This window comes from Fusarium graminearum, chromosome 4, assembly GCF_000240135.3.
Source record: "Fusarium graminearum PH-1 chromosome 4, whole genome shotgun sequence".
NCBI classification, from domain to species: domain Eukaryota; kingdom Fungi; phylum Ascomycota; class Sordariomycetes; order Hypocreales; family Nectriaceae; genus Fusarium; species Fusarium graminearum.
The window spans coordinates 3,562,111-3,578,586 of NC_026477.1; the positions used below are offsets into that span (position 1 = coordinate 3,562,111).

A 16,476-nucleotide genomic window follows, 5' to 3' on the forward strand; every position below is an offset into this window, starting at 1 on the left:
GCAAAGATTTGATGTTGAGACGGGAAAATTGATACTTGAGAACTTCCTCGATATGCGCCCCTCTAGAAATTTTGCGACAGATAAGCCAGTCACGTGGCGATAAGCTCGGACGCTAAAGGCTAGTGGGTCACTAACTCTTAACCTGCATCAGGGATGTTGTAATTCGATAAATGGCGACAGGTGGATCAAAAAAGCCAACACATCAAAGTCACCACCACGCAGAACTCAGGATATCAGACACTCAACCGCTGGGACCATAAGAGACAAAATTGGTAGATCAGCTTATACCATTTAGGCCAGACTTCTTAGGTTATTTATTTTTGCATCATAGAACTCAGAGGCCAACTTTTCCGTTACCCACTAGGCAGAGACGCGATTGGACAAAAAGACTAGAGATTCAGGTATACCTAGTTTTACAAGTCACACATATCTTGCTGTCAACGGTTTAACTCTCTTTGTATCGACCTCTTCAATACTCCACCTGAACTGCACAGATCATATCAATCACTCATTATAGTCATGCTTTTAGCTACAGGTGAAGATGCGCTATTTGCTAGCAAAGATGTCCTCTGTGCGTGAAACTGAAAGATACCGTTCTCATTTTCATCAAGAATACCTTCACTTTAATAGCTGAAAGACACCTTTGTGGGGGATCGTGAAGCAAGGTTGAGGGAATGGGATCTTACGATTAGGTTGATTGGAAAGAGCCTCTTGTCCAATCAGACTTGCGATCTGTGGGTTTTGGACATCTCGGGCAGAAGCCTTTAGCCTTGTGTTGTTAAGCAATCTGTCCACGAACGGATTCCTTCCTGGGCACCTCAGTGGTAGGTAGGTAGTTATAATTTGCTGTTGTCTCCGGTCTCGTAGGTATCGGTTTAGTGCATCTTAGTAGACTTTTAGGTAAAGCCAGGGGAGAATAACTAAAACGTGATCTAAATTATGGCTAAAGATATGTTAAACAACTGAGATGTGCATTGGTACGTAGCAGAGTGTGACCGAATTAGGCTTAGCAGAATATGCCCCGCCTTGTGTCCAAGTCCAATTTAATCAGTTAAGAAGCGGCTCGACACAACCTCGAATCGGCCTTAGTTACCATCAACCTGGAGCCGTTGGCCCTTATCATCGGGACCTTGATACATCACAGACGGAAATCATGAGTAGACTACTCACTGCTGGGTTGCGGCCTCTCCCACGCCGGGCTACGGTCCTTCCCGTCAGAAACCTACATCTACATCGTCAATCTACGGGTGGCCTCCTCCAAGCCGATGCTGCGATTCGAGCGACACGAAAACGAATGTGGCAAGGCGGAAACAATGCTTTCCACAATGCCGTCACTACAAGGAATGCCTCTTTTGCGAGATTCTTGCCCAAGCTCATGGTCAAGTTTCTGAGGGTTCCAGCAATGTTTGGCGGTGTGGCCATCGGTGCTTTTGCCTGGGTGCAATACCAAGCAGCTCGTATGTCACAGCTTCAATGCCAGATGTATATCAAACATATTGCTAATTTCTACAGAGGCTGGCACATTCGCGGTGAACCTATTCAACACAACAACGGATACCGTTTCGAGCGCCGCTTCGAGCATATTTGGCGGTGCCAAAGATATAGCTGATCAAGTAAATCGAGGATGGGAATCCACCAAAGAGAAAGCCGAACTGCCCGATTGGGTCAAACAAATCCTAAAACTTCAAGAAGATATTGGCACCGGTGGTTCAGGCGGTCCAGGCGGTGGTGAGCCGAAGCAGAGCAAGGTTGGTGCCGCAGCTGCTGTGGGTGCTACAGCTGCTGCTTATGGCTACGACCAGTCGGACGATGAGGATCCTCGGAATGTCGAACAGGTGGCCAAGGACGACCAGATGATGCTTCTTACTAAGAAGATGATCGAGATTCGATCCATTCTCCAAAAGGTTGGACAGTCAAGCACCTTGACCCTTCCCTCCATCGTAGTTATAGGATCCCAGTCTTCTGGAAAGAGCTCCGTCTTAGAGGCTATCGTTGGTCATGAATTCCTTCCAAAGGGTTCCAACATGGTTACAAGGAGGCCAATTGAGCTAACTCTCGTCAACACACCATCTGCCAAGGAAGAGTATGGCGAGTTTCCTGACCTTGGACTGAGACACATCACCGACTTCTCGTCAATTCAACGAACTCTGACCGAACTCAACCTTGCCGTTCCCGACAGCCAGTGCGTCTCTGACGATCCGATTCATCTAACAGTCTATTCCCCGAACGTGCCCGACCTGTCACTTATCGATCTTCCCGGATACATTCAGGTTGTAGGACAAAATCAGCCCCTGGAACTGAAGCAGAAAATCTCCGAGCTTTGTGATAAGTATATTCAGCCACCCAATGTCATCCTTGCCATCTCTGCTGCCGATGTGGATTTGGCAAACTCAACTGCTCTCCGTGCATCTCGCAGGGTTGATCCCAGGGGTGAGCGCACAATCGGTGTGGTTACCAAGATGGACTTGGTTGATCCTGTCCGTGGAGCAAACATCCTGAATGACCAACAATATCCCTTGAGACTCGGCTATGTGGGTGTGATTTCCAAGGCCCCTCAAAATCAAGGACTTTTCAAGATGGGCAACACCAACCGACTTGCCCAAATTAGCAAACAAGAGAAGACCTTTTTCGATGCTCATCCCCGGGAGTTCGGTCCTGGTGCTGAAGTTAGCGTTGGAACCAAGACGCTCCGCAAGAAACTCATGCATGTTCTGGAAAAAACAATGTCTGGAAGCCTGCAAAGCACCAGCGATGCTATTCGACAAGAGCTTGAGGAGGCCACATATGAGTTCAAGGTTCAATACAACGACCGCCCCCTTTCGGCCGAATCTTATCTTGCAGAGAGCTTGGATGCCTTCAAGCATTCTTTCAAGCAATTTGCCGAGGAGTTTGGCCGCCCCCAAATGCAAGAGCTTCTGAAGCTAGAATTAGACCAGAAGGTCCTTGACTTGCTCGCAGCTAGGTATTGGAACAAGCCCATCGAAGATCTTTCGCCAATCAACCCCGACCTGGACAACCTGGCAGATCTCCCCAAAGCCCCTGCCGACTCTCTTTACTGGCAACGACAGTTGGATGCTTCTGCATCCGCGCTCACAAAGCTCGGTGTTGGGCGTTTGGCCACCACTGCGGTTGCCTCTTCTATCCAGGCCCATATCGACTCCCTTATTAGCAACTCCAGCTTCGCCAGCCACCCCTTCGCCCGTCAGGCTATCTTGGAATCTGCCGAAACAATTCTCCGCGAGAGGTTTTACAGCACCAGTGACCAAGTGGAGAACTGTATCAAGCCCTACAAGTTCGAGATCGAACTCGAGGACCGAGAGTGGGCAAAGGGACGTGATCACGTTGGTGGTGTGCTCAAGAAGGAGCTTCAGGACTGCGAGAAAGCCTTGAAAGGCCTCGAGGACAGTGTCGGTGGAAGACGAAAGATCAAAGACGTCATGAACTACATCGACAAGGCCCGCAAGGGTGAAGTTGTCGTTGAGGGTGATAATCGCAGTGGTGCCGGTGGCTTCAGCGCTGCTCTTTTGAGCAAGGGTAAGTTCAGCACTCATCATAAGCCATCATCATAAGAATGGTCTAAAGATACTAACAAATTACAGGACGCGAGGCTGTTTTCCTACGTGACCGAGCCGACATTATCAAGATGCGGCTACTTGCAGTCAAATCCAAGCAGTGTGCTGATCCTAACAACAAGTACTACTGCCCCGAGGTTTTCCTCGACGCCGCTGCAACCAAAATGGCTTCTACTGCTGTCCTGTTCCTTAACGTGGAGCTTCTCTCAGAATTTTATTATAGCTTTCCTCGAGAATTAGACCATCGTCTTGGTCGCCATCTATCTGACGAAGAAATCGAGAAATTTGCTAAGGAAGATCCCAAGATTCGTCGGCATTTGGAAGTTATCCGCCGCAAGGAATTGCTTGAGCTAGTCCTTGAGAAGATGGAAAGCCTACGGCAGCTCGATGGTCGCGAACGCGAACGGACAAACCCTAACGCAAGGCGAGACCGCAAGCAAGGCCGCTGGGGCCTATTCTAAGATCTACCTATCCTGAGATCCATCCTGAGATGGACAGGGGCCTTCAAGCAACGTCGATGGGGTTAGGGGGTCTATCCCAAGGTTGATAGGGACTATCCTGAGCAGGGTCGATGCCGAGGCCCTTGTTAAAATGAGAAACGACATTCACTGGGAGGGAGTTGTAGGAGTTGGACAGGATTGATTGTTGAATTAGATTATCAAGATTATCACCACTTTCTTATAGACAAGCTTGTTACTTAACACAACGGTATACCTAAGCCATCTTGTAATGATCCAACATTAAAGCCATAAGGCTGCACAATCGAACAAGATTTCACAAATAAACTCTATAACAAGATTAACATGACCACTGGAAGCATAAGGGACGAAATTAGTAGATTAGCTTATGCTACTTAGATTAGACTTCTTAGATTATTTAGGTATTTTGGTATCCTAACAGGAGGTCAACTTTGGCTTACTCTAGTACCTACGTCGCAGAAAAGAGGGAGCAAATGTTAGAGAATATAGGCAGAACTGTTGTATTCGGTATGACATAATATTTATATGCATGTATAAACAACTCAAAGGTAAACATACGCTTTCGCTATCCTTGCTTCAAAACGACGATGTGCCTCTTATGTACTACCATCTGTACTCATCTGCAGCGTCACCTCCCACCTAATACTTCCGCCATGGCCATAACCTTCGCCCAGTCTGTTCTGAATTAGGCCCGAGATACGCTGCCGTAACTTGCTTATAGACATCTCATCATAACCCTTGACCACGCTTAACTTGATGTTGGCCATGCAAAGACCATAGTGAACCTGCCAGAATTGCGCATCATCAATTGTAACGACACTTGGTTCGGTCTCGATCTCTCGAAGGACAGCACTAACACCGTTGTTGCCATCACTGCCACCATAGGACATGAGTAGCATGAGGCCCTGTGCGACGGCCAATCGCATTCCAAGAGCAAACATGGCAAATGCGATAACAGCACAAATAAGGCGGTCGAGCCATGTGTAGAGCGAGATGGAGAGAAGTGGTAGAAGAGCGATGACGGCAGAGAATGAGAGTGTCAGGAAGTGGAAGGGGTTCGACAGTACACTTGGCAAAGCAGCAAGGTACGAGACACGCAGAAGTTTGGCGATACGAGCGTGGTTCCGGAGACCATATGCCGATACTAGGGTGCTCACCATAGCAGCAGCAGACACAAGGTCAATGGAGCCATCCGGACTGTCATGGCCGTGTTCATGATGCGCTTCGTGGTTGCCAAGAGACTCAAGAAAATGCTTGAGTGTGTGTGACACCAAGTCAAAGCCTCCAAAGAGAAGGAAAACGGACATGGCGAATCCAGCAAGGACCTCGGCTCTCTCGAGACCAAAGGGGTGCCGGATACTGCTGCGCCGCCAAACCTCAAAATTGCCAAGGACATCAACCATGACACAAACAGCAGCACTGCCGGCATCGAAGAAGACAAGATGTGAGAGGGCCGTAGTCGCAAGAGATCCCTCTGAGCGGAAAAAGATGTATGTAGCCACGGTAAGATGGCACATGCTCCAGTAGCAGTGAATACGCTGGTCTTTTGTCATGCTTTTCCATGCCTCGCGAACGGTCGGGATAGGGAGAGAAGCGGGAAGGACCGGTGGAGGTCTCTGCGGTGGCTCTTTGAAAATTTGATGTTGAGATGAGATACTACTATGTTTGTATCTGTGTCCGCGACGTTGTCCAATGTTCTGCAAAAAGATGTATCAGCGTATTGTTAGAGATATGGAAAGAAAGGCCACATACCGACTTGACAGGACCTGCAGAGATGACCTGCGTCTGGAAGTTGAAAGGGTTCTTGAACCCAGGGGACAAAGGAGAGTCCGCTGTCTCGTCTTCGGCGTTCATTGTCGGGAGTGCTAGGGAGGAAGACGTAGTCGTCGTGGAGGGTATCAGTAGATTCGCAGCAGCCGAATTCTGAGCGACGGCGTGACGGTTGAGTTGGCGATTGATAGCGAAAGGGTCGTTGTCTCGATCAGCACTACCGTCTGGAAACGTTTCGAAGTTGGTAATGTCAAAATCGTCGCCGTTGTCGCCTTGGAAAACCAGACTTGGCGGGCGGAGTTTCTGAGGAGGACAAGCACCTGGATAGTCCGACATGTGCTGCTGTTTTCGGATAACGCGCTTCTTTATTCAGTTAGATCGACAAGCCGATCAATTGATTCCAGGAACCCCGTTTTAGAGACTCGAAACCCGTGTCATGGAGGTTCAAGGTTCTGGGCGCAGACTGGTTTCGTCGATAGCGCAAGCCTTGACGAAACTGAAGACAAGATGGAATGCGTAGATTGACGTCGCGATCGATAACCATTAGGTTGCCCGTGTGGAGGCGGACGGACCGATGGGGGGTTTTCAGGGGTACTCCAGAAGATGCAGGGGCTACACAAGCGCCCAAGCCACAATATCCATGTCTGTTCTAGCGGGTCAATGAGTCCCTGTGCCCTTTTTTTGTGGCGTGCCTGACTTGACGCCTCAAAGATATCGTCATTAGCTTCATGTCTTCTATCTGGCAACAATAATTCTTGCAGCTTCGACTTTTGGGACAACCCAGCTCACAAGGTTAAGCCATGCAGCGCTTCCCTTTGCGTCAATAATACTAGTTCGCGGCACATAGCTGTGACCGTGAATAATTTTGCTCTTTCATCGAACGAATGCTGGCCCGACTTCTTAGCCCTTCCCTTCGACACTCGGAAAAGCGAATCTAAGTAACCACTTTACTTGGCGCTCCCACTTACAACCTCGTAATGGAGGGTGCTTCACAAGACAAGCGGGGTACTTCGCCTACACCCTCTCCATCCCATCGACGAAACTCGTCAAATTCGAGCATCTTGTCCAAGTTCCCCTTTTTGAGAACATCGCCAGAAAAGCGACGTGAGCAGACCGAAAATGCGATCGACGACGATGCCCCTGCGACAACCCCTCGACCCGCTGCCCGACCATCTGCGAGTGTAATACAATATCAACGAACGCGAAGACGCCGGGGATCTCTTAGGAAAGCTGCCCTGCTTGGTCGAGGAGCGCAACGCGAGCGCAGAGAAAGCCGACCCCTGGTCATTGATACTTCGCATGCTGCTGTATATGGACTCGATTCCACAGCTGTGCAGACCCAAAGTCCGTCGCCGATAGAATCTCTGGATCTAAATGCTGCACCAGGGAGTGCTCGACGCACGCACGCCGATGGATTTTCACCTTTACCTGGAGGACTCGGCACAGTGCCTTTACTTCCTACGAAAGGGGCATCGTTGCAGACTACAGCTCGTTCAACAGCACTCGCAGATCAAGATAATGCATCTTATACATCTACAGACGACGAGGATATGCTACAGATACCTGGAAGCTCGTCGACGATCAGGCAGAGTCTGTCGATATCACCAGGACCAGACTCTTACTTTAATAGTGTAAAGTCGACATCATCACAACGCAGACGGCTCACGAACAGAGCAAAGTCCCCGTTGTCGTTTAGTGGTCTGTCGTCTAATACGTTACCGGCGCATGAGGACTGGGACTATGCAGATACGGAGTGGTGGGGATGGGTTGTTCTGTGCGTAACATGGTTTGTGTTTGTTGTCGGAATGGGATCTTGCCTTGACCTCTGGACGTGGGCTTGGGACGTGGGCAAGACTCCATATGCGCCGCCAGAGTTCGAGGACGATGATACTCTGCCAATTGTGGGATACTACCCTGCGTTGATCATTCTAACGGGCGTAATGGCCTGGGTATGGGTTGTTGTAGCTTGGGTTGGGATGAAGTACTTCCGGCATGCTAAAATTAGTGGCGACTAACACGTGGGTTAGATATTATAGCTTTGATTTGAGCTTGACGCTATTTACCTAAACTTAGTACTATTAACGATTATTAACGAATATTTATTTATGTTTTTTCAATGCTGCTGCTATATTGGAATATTGACATGCTACCTTTCTATGCTGCAACTCTATCTCCATCTAGCTAGATCCCCAAGAATCAGCCGTTCAACGAATGCAGCCTTGACGATCTTTGACTGCTGTTCGCTTCCAATTCGTTGGAAAAGAATATTTTGTTGGTGCTTACAAAAGTTAAGCGCCGATGCAGCGGCAACACACGCCAGGACAACCAATCATGCCAGGGTTGGCATCTCGTATTTTCTACCACCTTCAGTCGTGCAGTTAGTTGTAATAATTCAGATTTATTGTCCCAGATGAGAAGCGTTGGTTGTTATCATACCCTAGCCACTTACTATGGCCTGTGCTAGCATAGATATCTTCCATGGAGGTAGGGAGTTGTCTGAACGAGCCATCTTGTTAGGCGTACTTCTAAATCTGGTAGAAAACTTCTGCTTTCGATTTAGGGTTCATCTACTTGCCGCTCACGGTGGCTTCAATCACGTGTGTAAACTTTGACCCTGATATTTTGAGATAGGATTGTGGCAGTCTCGGCGGGGTCTGTGCAAGCCTCTAACGCGGGAATGACGAAGAGGCTCGACAGAACCGACTCAACAAAGTTCAGGTTTGCAGTGATAAAAAATTGCAGCGTGTGTTTGCGGCGCTGCTGGCTCTGTGGTATAAAAACACAAGTTCCTGGTGGGTGGCATCGTTTCTTGGTTGATCTACTTGGGCAGTCAGATGGGCGGCAACGTGAGTTATTTGTTCACGCAGATGTAAAGAGGGACACATCATTTTGACGGTAAATTCCATCAAGTGGCTGTAAAACGATTCTATCTGGTATGAAAAGATGTTTGTATAAAACGTGCTTCCCTTGTCACAATGCGATCTTATTGAGCGTCTAGGGTAGGACTGCCGGCGATTTTTGTGATCGAAATGGTGGGAATTTCCCGAGAGTATCAAATCATTACCTGATTCAGCTTGAGCGACAAAACCGTTGATTTGCATGAAAGGATCGGCAGTATATCACCCGAATACGTTGTGCCTGGGGAAGTCGAGAACTCGCCGCCTCCAACTATCCGGTTCTTGGCTCAGTATGATCCTTCATGATGTTGGATAATGTTCCCATGTTCTTTTTATTGTTGGGAACCATTATTGTTAATACAGTCATTTCTAGATTACAATTTGTCTTAGCAGGCCGCACTTCTAACTATCGATGACAATATTCGTATACTTTGCAATAGCCGCCAATAGCGATATGATAACCCCCAATTACTAACAAATCAATGGAAATGCGGTACGTGGGGGTTCAAAGCCGAACCGAAATGCTCCAAGCGCAACCGCTTTCAAGGTAATTAGCTTCCTTGGCTGACGGCCCGTCGCAAGCTCATCTCGTGGACAAGGTCATGGACATGATATGAGATGGCGGTCTCGTGATGGTTTTCCATAGAGAGATGACTCGGAATGTGCTCTGGATTACCTGGCCAGTGTTTATCATATCGGCATATGAATATTGACTCGGAAGAGATGCGGGGACTGTCTGGCCATTATTCACTTCGCCATGCTACAACGTTGTGTGTTTCATCCGCATACAAAGCAAGCCACCCGCTGCATCAGAAATGGTCATGTTGGTTATTCTATGGGACTCAATCGTCATGCAAGAGCTTATTTGACAAGCTTGGCTCGTCTCAAAGACTGGCATAATATCATACTGTCGGTCTGGGCGGGATAGATGAGGTATTACATTATCACTGTCACAGGCTTGATTGTTTATCCATACAGGTGTTCCGTCAAGGTCATTTATTATTATGCGTAGTGGGATGGATTCATGTTGTCCACCGATCCTCACTCACTCATCAGTCATTGTCAGACTTGGCGTCAGCTAAAATAGCGGTCTTCCATACCGTCAATCCTTTGTTCTACGGCATGACTGACTCTGGATCAAAGCTCTGATGAACCCTTCAACAAAGAACCATGCCCTAGAGCATTCCCAGAAATCGGAGCCGAGTATTGTTGTCTTTTAATATCGCTGGTATTAACAGACAAAAGTGAGTAATAATTGAGAATGGTGGGTAAGGGAGAGCATGCATGCCCCTGTCGTCTCCAGCTACGCCTGAAACAATTCCACCAGTGGCCATATGTAATCAAAATCAATGGAAGCTACCAACCGCACCAAATGGCAATCCCAGCCTGCTGAAATACTAAGCAGGTTCCAAGGCACTGCATATTTCTTTCATTTCAGCTGTCAGGTATTAGACCATTTGAGCGCACGAGCTTCCTCAGCTTGCTTGAGCTTGAGTCACTTTAGTTTAGTCACGTAGATAGAGGCTCGCTCATCAGCTTTCGCTTTTGTTGTAGCCTCGCCATCGCCGAGTTTCGATTGCGGTTTTATTTTCTTTTTCGCCATCAGTTCCCGTTTTAGCCATCCATTCATATAATTTCGCATGCGATCCACTATCCATCCTCCTGCAGCAAACTCTAGGCCTTTGTGGTTAAAGAAAGAGGCGAGTAATAATCACTCAGTACGAGAATGGAAGAATAAATTTGACAAGGGGATTGAGTATTGACTTGAGGGGGACCTCCATGACATTTGGCCTACAACCCCAAGCTTACATAGCACTTGGAACTATCTAGTAGTAGGCAGCTAGTTGTACGCGCTGTAACAGCAAGGCAATGAACTACGTACGTAGCAGTGGACATATGACTTCTTACCCTTTGGACAATTTTGATCTGTTCCTGCTTCGATCAAAGCATCTTCAACATCCAACTCGTTTTATCAAGCTTCGTTATTGAGAGATTGATTATTCCGAAAATAAGTACGACATCTCTCAAAACAGCACACAGTACCTTGGCAATCAATACCCTTAATACAACCAAGTTCCTTGCTGCAGCTCATCAGGTGTCGGGTCCCTCCACCGCCACACACCTCACACCCACAGACCTCCATCCTTAGATCCCCCATTTCTTCCACTTCTAGGCCCCAAGACCCGCCAAAGAGAGCATCTCCCCCTGGTGCGCCCGCCTAATTCGGCCTCCCCTACTGTACAGTGCAGCGGGTGCTCTCTCTGTAGGTGGGCTGCTGGGCTGCCATCGGCCGAATGCCTGGGTTTCGAAAACCCGCCTAAAACCAAACCAGCCCAGCCTCTTCACCTAACCTCACTCACTCCCTCAATCGACTCTCCACTCCACTCCCGTCTTTTCTCCCGTCCGTCTGTCTTGTCTCTTATCCCATCCCATCCCATCTCATTCATCAACTCAAACTCACCTCCCCGTCACCTCTTCAACTGCTCCAACGCCATCTTCAGTATATCCTCCATTTCACTTTCCTGTTTTTCTCCATTACCGTTGCTGTACAAAACTCTTTGTCCTTATACCTTCGAAATCTTGTCTTTGGTCATCGGGAACCGTTCCCCTGTCTAAAGGCACTCACGAGTAATCCTGCATCAATCCGCTCCACCGCGTCACGAACCGTTACGATAACCTCCAAACTCTGTCCGACTCGTTCTTCCTTGGCCAGTCCCCCATCGAGGGGTTTGTCCTCATCATAATTCGACTTCGCATCCATTCGTGTCATCACGTTGCGAATCTGGCCAGACTCTCTGAATCAGGCTTCAGGTCGCCACACCACCTCGACAATTCGGGACCCTGAATAATCCCTCCCATACATACCCCGAAAAACCTTTTCGACTGTTGGCCATCGCCATCAACCGCAAACATGAGGGAAGTCAACTTTAGTATTCCAAACGTCAACAAGGCGTCCGTCGGTATTACCACCGCCCTATATGATCGCCGTGCGCTCGATTGCACCTCGACCCTCCCCCTCATCAACTCGCTCAACCATCTCGCCTATCTCACCACATCTTCTGCTCGCATCCGCGACATTCTTACCGTCGATGGAGGTATCGAGCGACTTGTCTGCATTCTGAAACAAGGCCGTAGTAAGGACATGATGGGAATGTGGAAGTGGAACCTTGCTTTCCAGTGCGTCGTCAATATTGGTGTTCGAGGCACAGAAAATGTTCGCACTCGTGTTGTCGAGGCTGACATGGTCCCCGTCATCGCTACCATCCTCGATAACTATACCAAGGCTGTCGACAAATGCCGCGAGAAGGCTGAGGAAGCCAAACAAAAGCAGAATTACGACAACCACCGTCACAGAGGCCATGTGTACACACAAAACCCGAAGCCTTCTGCTTCCAATTCAGCATCGGCTAATGCTTCCGCATCGGCATCATCATCGGCAGCCGTGGGCACTTCTGCGTTTGGCCATCGTTCTGGCCCTCGTGTCGATGCCACCGAACAGCGATCTCGCCGTCACGGCCCGCCGCCTTCCATTGATGTTTCGGCCTCCTACGCAGGACCATCTACTGCCGCTCCTCAAACCCACCCTCAGCAGCAGTCCCTGGATACTGCTATGGGTGGCTCCCAATGGCCCCAGTCTGCCACAGAACGCTCTACATCATGGGGCTCAGCTCGTCACCAGCCCCTGAGAGTGAGAGGACTTGAAGACCATCACGCCACGACTTCAGCTCCTCGTCAGACCATGCAGCCCCTTGCAACTGCAGTACCGGCCACTGATGCTGTCGAGGGGTTTGTGAGACCTGTTCGTGATATCGACCGCCTTGCTTCAATGGCCCCATTTGGCTCTGCAGATTTGGTTTCCCAACCGACATCGCCAACGACGCCTCTGCCACCTCCTCAGATGCGCTCGCCTACTGTTCGCCCAGCATCCGCCCTTGGCCCATCTGGTCGATCTCGTCGACGCCCATCAATCCGCCACCAGAACTCGACTGCCGATGCTGATGACATTAACGGTGATAGCATGCCTTCAGACGAGTCACCCGAGGCAGAGATGACAGGCACCGATAATCTGCAATCAGCTGTTGGTATTCAGGATATCACCATGGAGGACGGAGACACCATGCTTGGTGGTACAGCTCTCGATCTGGCTACACCAACAGTCTCCGAGACCCACCAGGAAGCCAGCACCTTCAATATCAACCATCGTAGTCCCCTGGATGGCAGCCTCACCAACAACAACGCCCCGACACCAGTTCCCGCGATTGGACTCTCGCCTAACCGTCCTGCGATGGCCACACCTCCACAGCCTCCTCTGGCCGCTACTACCGTTCCCCGATATCTCCTGGACCGCAATTTCGTCCCTAACCCTCAGATGGTTGCCGCTATGCCTCGGGAGGAAGATGTACTTATGTCTCTGCAGCTTCTTGCCTATGTCTCCAAATACTGTGGCCTTCGCTCTTATTTCCAAAAGAGCCACCTTGTTCCGCGTCTCAAGATCGGCAAAGAGCTTGCTGCCATTGACAAGGACATCACCGCCATGGACGAGGAGGAGGACGTTCCTGAGGTCTACGATGAAGATGCCGACGACGAAGAGTATCTGCTTACCAACGATTTCAACCTCTTCCCTCTTGTCGAGAAGTTCACAGTGCGCTATCACAGTACTGATATGCAGTACTGGGCTGGCGTTGTCATGAGAAACCTCTGCCGCAAGGATGACACTCGTGGTGGTATTCGCCAGTGTGCCTACTACCAATGCGGTAAATGGGAAGAGTACACCCGCCAGTTCGCGAAATGCCGCCGATGTCGACGCACCAAATACTGTAGTAAGGAGTGTCAGAAGAGTGCATGGGCTTTCCATCGCCACTGGTGCGTAGCGGCCACCCAGTAAGCTGGCCGCTCGACAACGATTTATACGACAACCAATTCACAACAGCATCTTCTCGGCGAATTCTGCGGCATCAATGCTTGATTCATACACATTCTTCTTTAAGGGTTGCGAATGCATTGCACAGCAAAGCGTGTCATGAGCGCATGGCGTTTCTTCTCGATACCACTGGTTTTGCTTTCTCTTTTCATGGGCGTCTTCGGGTTGGGCATTAACGGTCACTGACTTTTGGGTGCATATCACATGTCATGGCACTCACAATGTTTCCTTATTTATATTTTTTTATCCTCTACCGTACTTCCCACAGCCTTGCAGGTTTTCTTTTCTAATTATTTCTTATTGTGGCGACGGGCAATCTCAGAGACTCCTCTCTGTGTGCCGGTGTTTTTAACATGGAGCCACCATATAGCAGACGAAAACAATGCTCCTTTATGTATATAGATACCTCTGACTGCTGGAGGCTCTCAGATGTCGCTACTTCGGGCACATGGACATCTGGATATGATTGATGACGGTGGAACAACGATGGAGACCAGCGAAGAAGCTTCGCGACAGACAGATTGAGCACAGTCAACCGCAAAAGTTGGATCAGTGGATACTGATGTGCATATTCAACATAGTTGGATGCGGCCTCTTGCGTGGTGAGCAGGCCTCGAAAAGGGCATCATCACAATAGGTGTCAGGACTGCAAGAATTCATATGCAGTTGCGATCAGAATCTGCTACTTAGTCCTTTGGGTATAGACGAAATGACCAAAAACAATAAAATAAAACACAACGGTTCCATTCATGAATGAAAAATGAATATATTATGTCTAGATGGTCGTGAGCCTTACGTGTAGTGTTGCGTTCTTTGTGTCCAAGTATAGCGCACTGAATTTGTCTAGAGAACATCAAGATTGAGTAGGAAGAGATTAGGACCATCATTTAAACGGAAAATCATGTTGCAATAAAGTATTTTGGTGATAGGAAATATGAATATTGACCAAATCGTTTCGATTTACATGCAAGAGGACCCGAAACGCCAGCCCTTGTACTTCATCTCTAGCCTTTTCTTTCAACAGCAATACACCACTCAGGTCGACCTCGTCAACAACAGGTATTAACATCGCTCTAGTCACACCCTCTACCGAGAGCCCATAGTCTTTCTTCTCGCCTTGCCAGGCCTTGGCTTGGATACTCTGCCGCCGGCCTTCATCTTCTTGGCATCGAAGCCGCTGAGATCGCCGGAGCTCATGGCGTCGCCTGACTTGCCGTGGCGCTTCTTGCCACCGAAGCCGTACTTCTCGTTCTTCTTGGCTCGCTTGTGGTTGCCTCCGGCTCCAGCACCGCGACCAGCGCCTGAGCGAGGGTTGTGGCTCTTCATCTCCTTCTCGACACCGACGTCGAAGATGTCGGCTTCCTTGGTGTCGAGACCAGCACCGCCGGTTTCTGAGCGCTCTGGAAGTGGATGTTAGTAATATGATAAATATGAATTGATTGTAAGTGTACTTACTTCGCTTGAGGTTCTTGATCTTGTCGAGGGTCTCGCGCTTCTCCTTGTGTCGCTCCTGCATCTTGGCGACTTGAACCTGCTTTCCGAACTTCTTGAGGTCGCGCATCTTGCGGGCCTCCTGGGCAGCCTTCTTGTTGGACGCCTCCTCAACAAGCTTGGCCTTGACCTTCTCCATATGGGCATCCTCCTTGATCATCTCAGCAAAGTAATCCTTGGGACGAGAGAAAGGAATACCCTCTTGGCGGAGGAGCTTGCGGGCTGTGCGCGTGGCCTCGAGACTCTGGGTGTAGAAGGCGAGCTCGCGCTGGAGATCATCTTGGACATCGGGGATAGATTCGGCTGTGGCGCTGCTGGAGACGAGGGACTGGTGTGTCGCGAAGGGAACAGACTTGTCTGTGGGAACAGAGATGCGGTTCAAGGCGGCGAGGAGGGCGGTTGTGTTGTTAATGGTGAGGCGTTGGTGGGGAATAATGTCCTCCTTATCTTCGTCGTCGAGATCTTCAAGGTCTGACATGGGGATGTCGTCTGCCTCAGGATCTTCCTCCTCGTCCTCTTCAGCAGCAGCAGCGGCTGCCTTCTCAGCTGCCAATTGTGCGAGCTCGGTCTTCTTGAGTGTGTCTCTCTTGGGCTTGCGAATAATCTTCTCCTCAAGCTCGATTGAAGAGTCTGAGTCGTCGCTGTCGTTGATGCCTTGTAGGTCGTACTGGTGATATTTGTCAGTGGGAGTTGTAAGTATATGGTGAGACCATTACAAACCTGGGGCTCTTCATCGTCCTCATCATCCTCGTCCTCTTCCTCATCGTCCTCATCCTCAAAATCAGCCTCAATCTGAATTGTCTTCTCCTCCTTCTCTTCGTCTGAGTCCTTGTCGTCGGCCCCACGAGCGGCGGCGTTGCGCTTCTCAGCCTCCTTCTGTTTCTTCAAGAGCTTGAGCTTCTTGAAATCTGTGCCCTTTTCGGCGGCCAGAGCCATCTTTAGCTTGCTTTTTGTGACCATTTTTGCGGCTGTTTTGTTGATGCGACTGTGTAGTGGTCTTGTGTCGGCGCAAGCTGCTGGGCAAATGTTACTGGTGCTAATAGGAAAAATCTCCAAATTCTGCCGCGGGACCAATTTCACCGCCTTGACTTTTTTTTAGTGGAGCTGTATTTTTTCGCGCCTCTTGTACCCACTTTGACCTTGTTAGGGAATTGCCAAATCGGGCTATCACAAGCCATAAGAGTTTACAACACTGAATGAATGGCCACTATACTTCATTCAACATGAATACTACCTCTGTTTGATATTGAAGAGTAGAAGAATCAGGAGGTGGCTAGGTGGTACATACCATCCTATTTTAAGTCTCGGATGATGGCTTACACGGTTCAGACATATAGTTCACATAT

At 49.2% G+C, this 16,476-nt stretch overlaps 5 protein-coding genes across 5 annotated transcripts; 3 read left to right on the plus strand and 2 right to left on the minus strand.

The window, feature by feature from the left end:
• The first annotated feature begins 72 nt into the window (after positions 1 to 72).
• On the plus strand, positions 73 to 4,556 carry FGSG_07453 (msp1). The gene is made up of 3 exons (XM_011328923.1): positions 73 to 1,457; positions 1,513 to 3,534; positions 3,600 to 4,556. Exons 1-3 carry the CDS (start codon positions 1,154 to 1,156, stop codon positions 4,031 to 4,033), a joined length of 2,760 nt encoding a protein of 919 aa, XP_011327225.1. The 5' UTR covers positions 73 to 1,153; the 3' UTR covers positions 4,034 to 4,556.
• On the minus strand, positions 4,539 to 6,311 carry FGSG_07454 (uncharacterized protein). The gene is made up of 2 exons (XM_011328924.1): positions 5,804 to 6,311; positions 4,539 to 5,748 (listed from the first exon to the last, which is right to left on the minus strand). The coding sequence occupies exons 1-2, from the start codon at positions 6,155 to 6,157 to the stop codon at positions 4,648 to 4,650; spliced, it is 1,455 nt and encodes a 484-aa protein (XP_011327226.1). The 5' UTR covers positions 6,158 to 6,311; the 3' UTR covers positions 4,539 to 4,647.
• A 487-nt stretch (positions 6,312 to 6,798) lies between these two features.
• FGSG_07455 (uncharacterized protein) lies at positions 6,799 to 7,836 on the plus strand (the record flags this gene model as incomplete). The annotated part of the gene is made up of 1 exon (XM_011328925.1): positions 6,799 to 7,836. One exon carries the CDS (start codon positions 6,799 to 6,801, stop codon positions 7,834 to 7,836), a length of 1,038 nt encoding a protein of 345 aa, XP_011327227.1.
• A 3,793-nt stretch (positions 7,837 to 11,629) lies between these two features.
• FGSG_07456 (uncharacterized protein) lies at positions 11,630 to 13,603 on the plus strand (the record flags this gene model as incomplete). The annotated part of the gene is made up of 1 exon (XM_011328926.1): positions 11,630 to 13,603. One exon carries the CDS (start codon positions 11,630 to 11,632, stop codon positions 13,601 to 13,603), a length of 1,974 nt encoding a protein of 657 aa, XP_011327228.1.
• A 1,122-nt stretch (positions 13,604 to 14,725) lies between these two features.
• Positions 14,726 to 16,090, minus strand: FGSG_07457 (uncharacterized protein; the record flags this gene model as incomplete). The annotated part of the gene is made up of 3 exons (XM_011328927.1): positions 14,726 to 15,039; positions 15,095 to 15,797; positions 15,851 to 16,090. The coding sequence occupies 3 exons, from the start codon at positions 16,088 to 16,090 to the stop codon at positions 14,726 to 14,728; spliced, it is 1,257 nt and encodes a 418-aa protein (XP_011327229.1).
• Between the last annotated feature and the right edge of the window lie 386 nt (positions 16,091 to 16,476).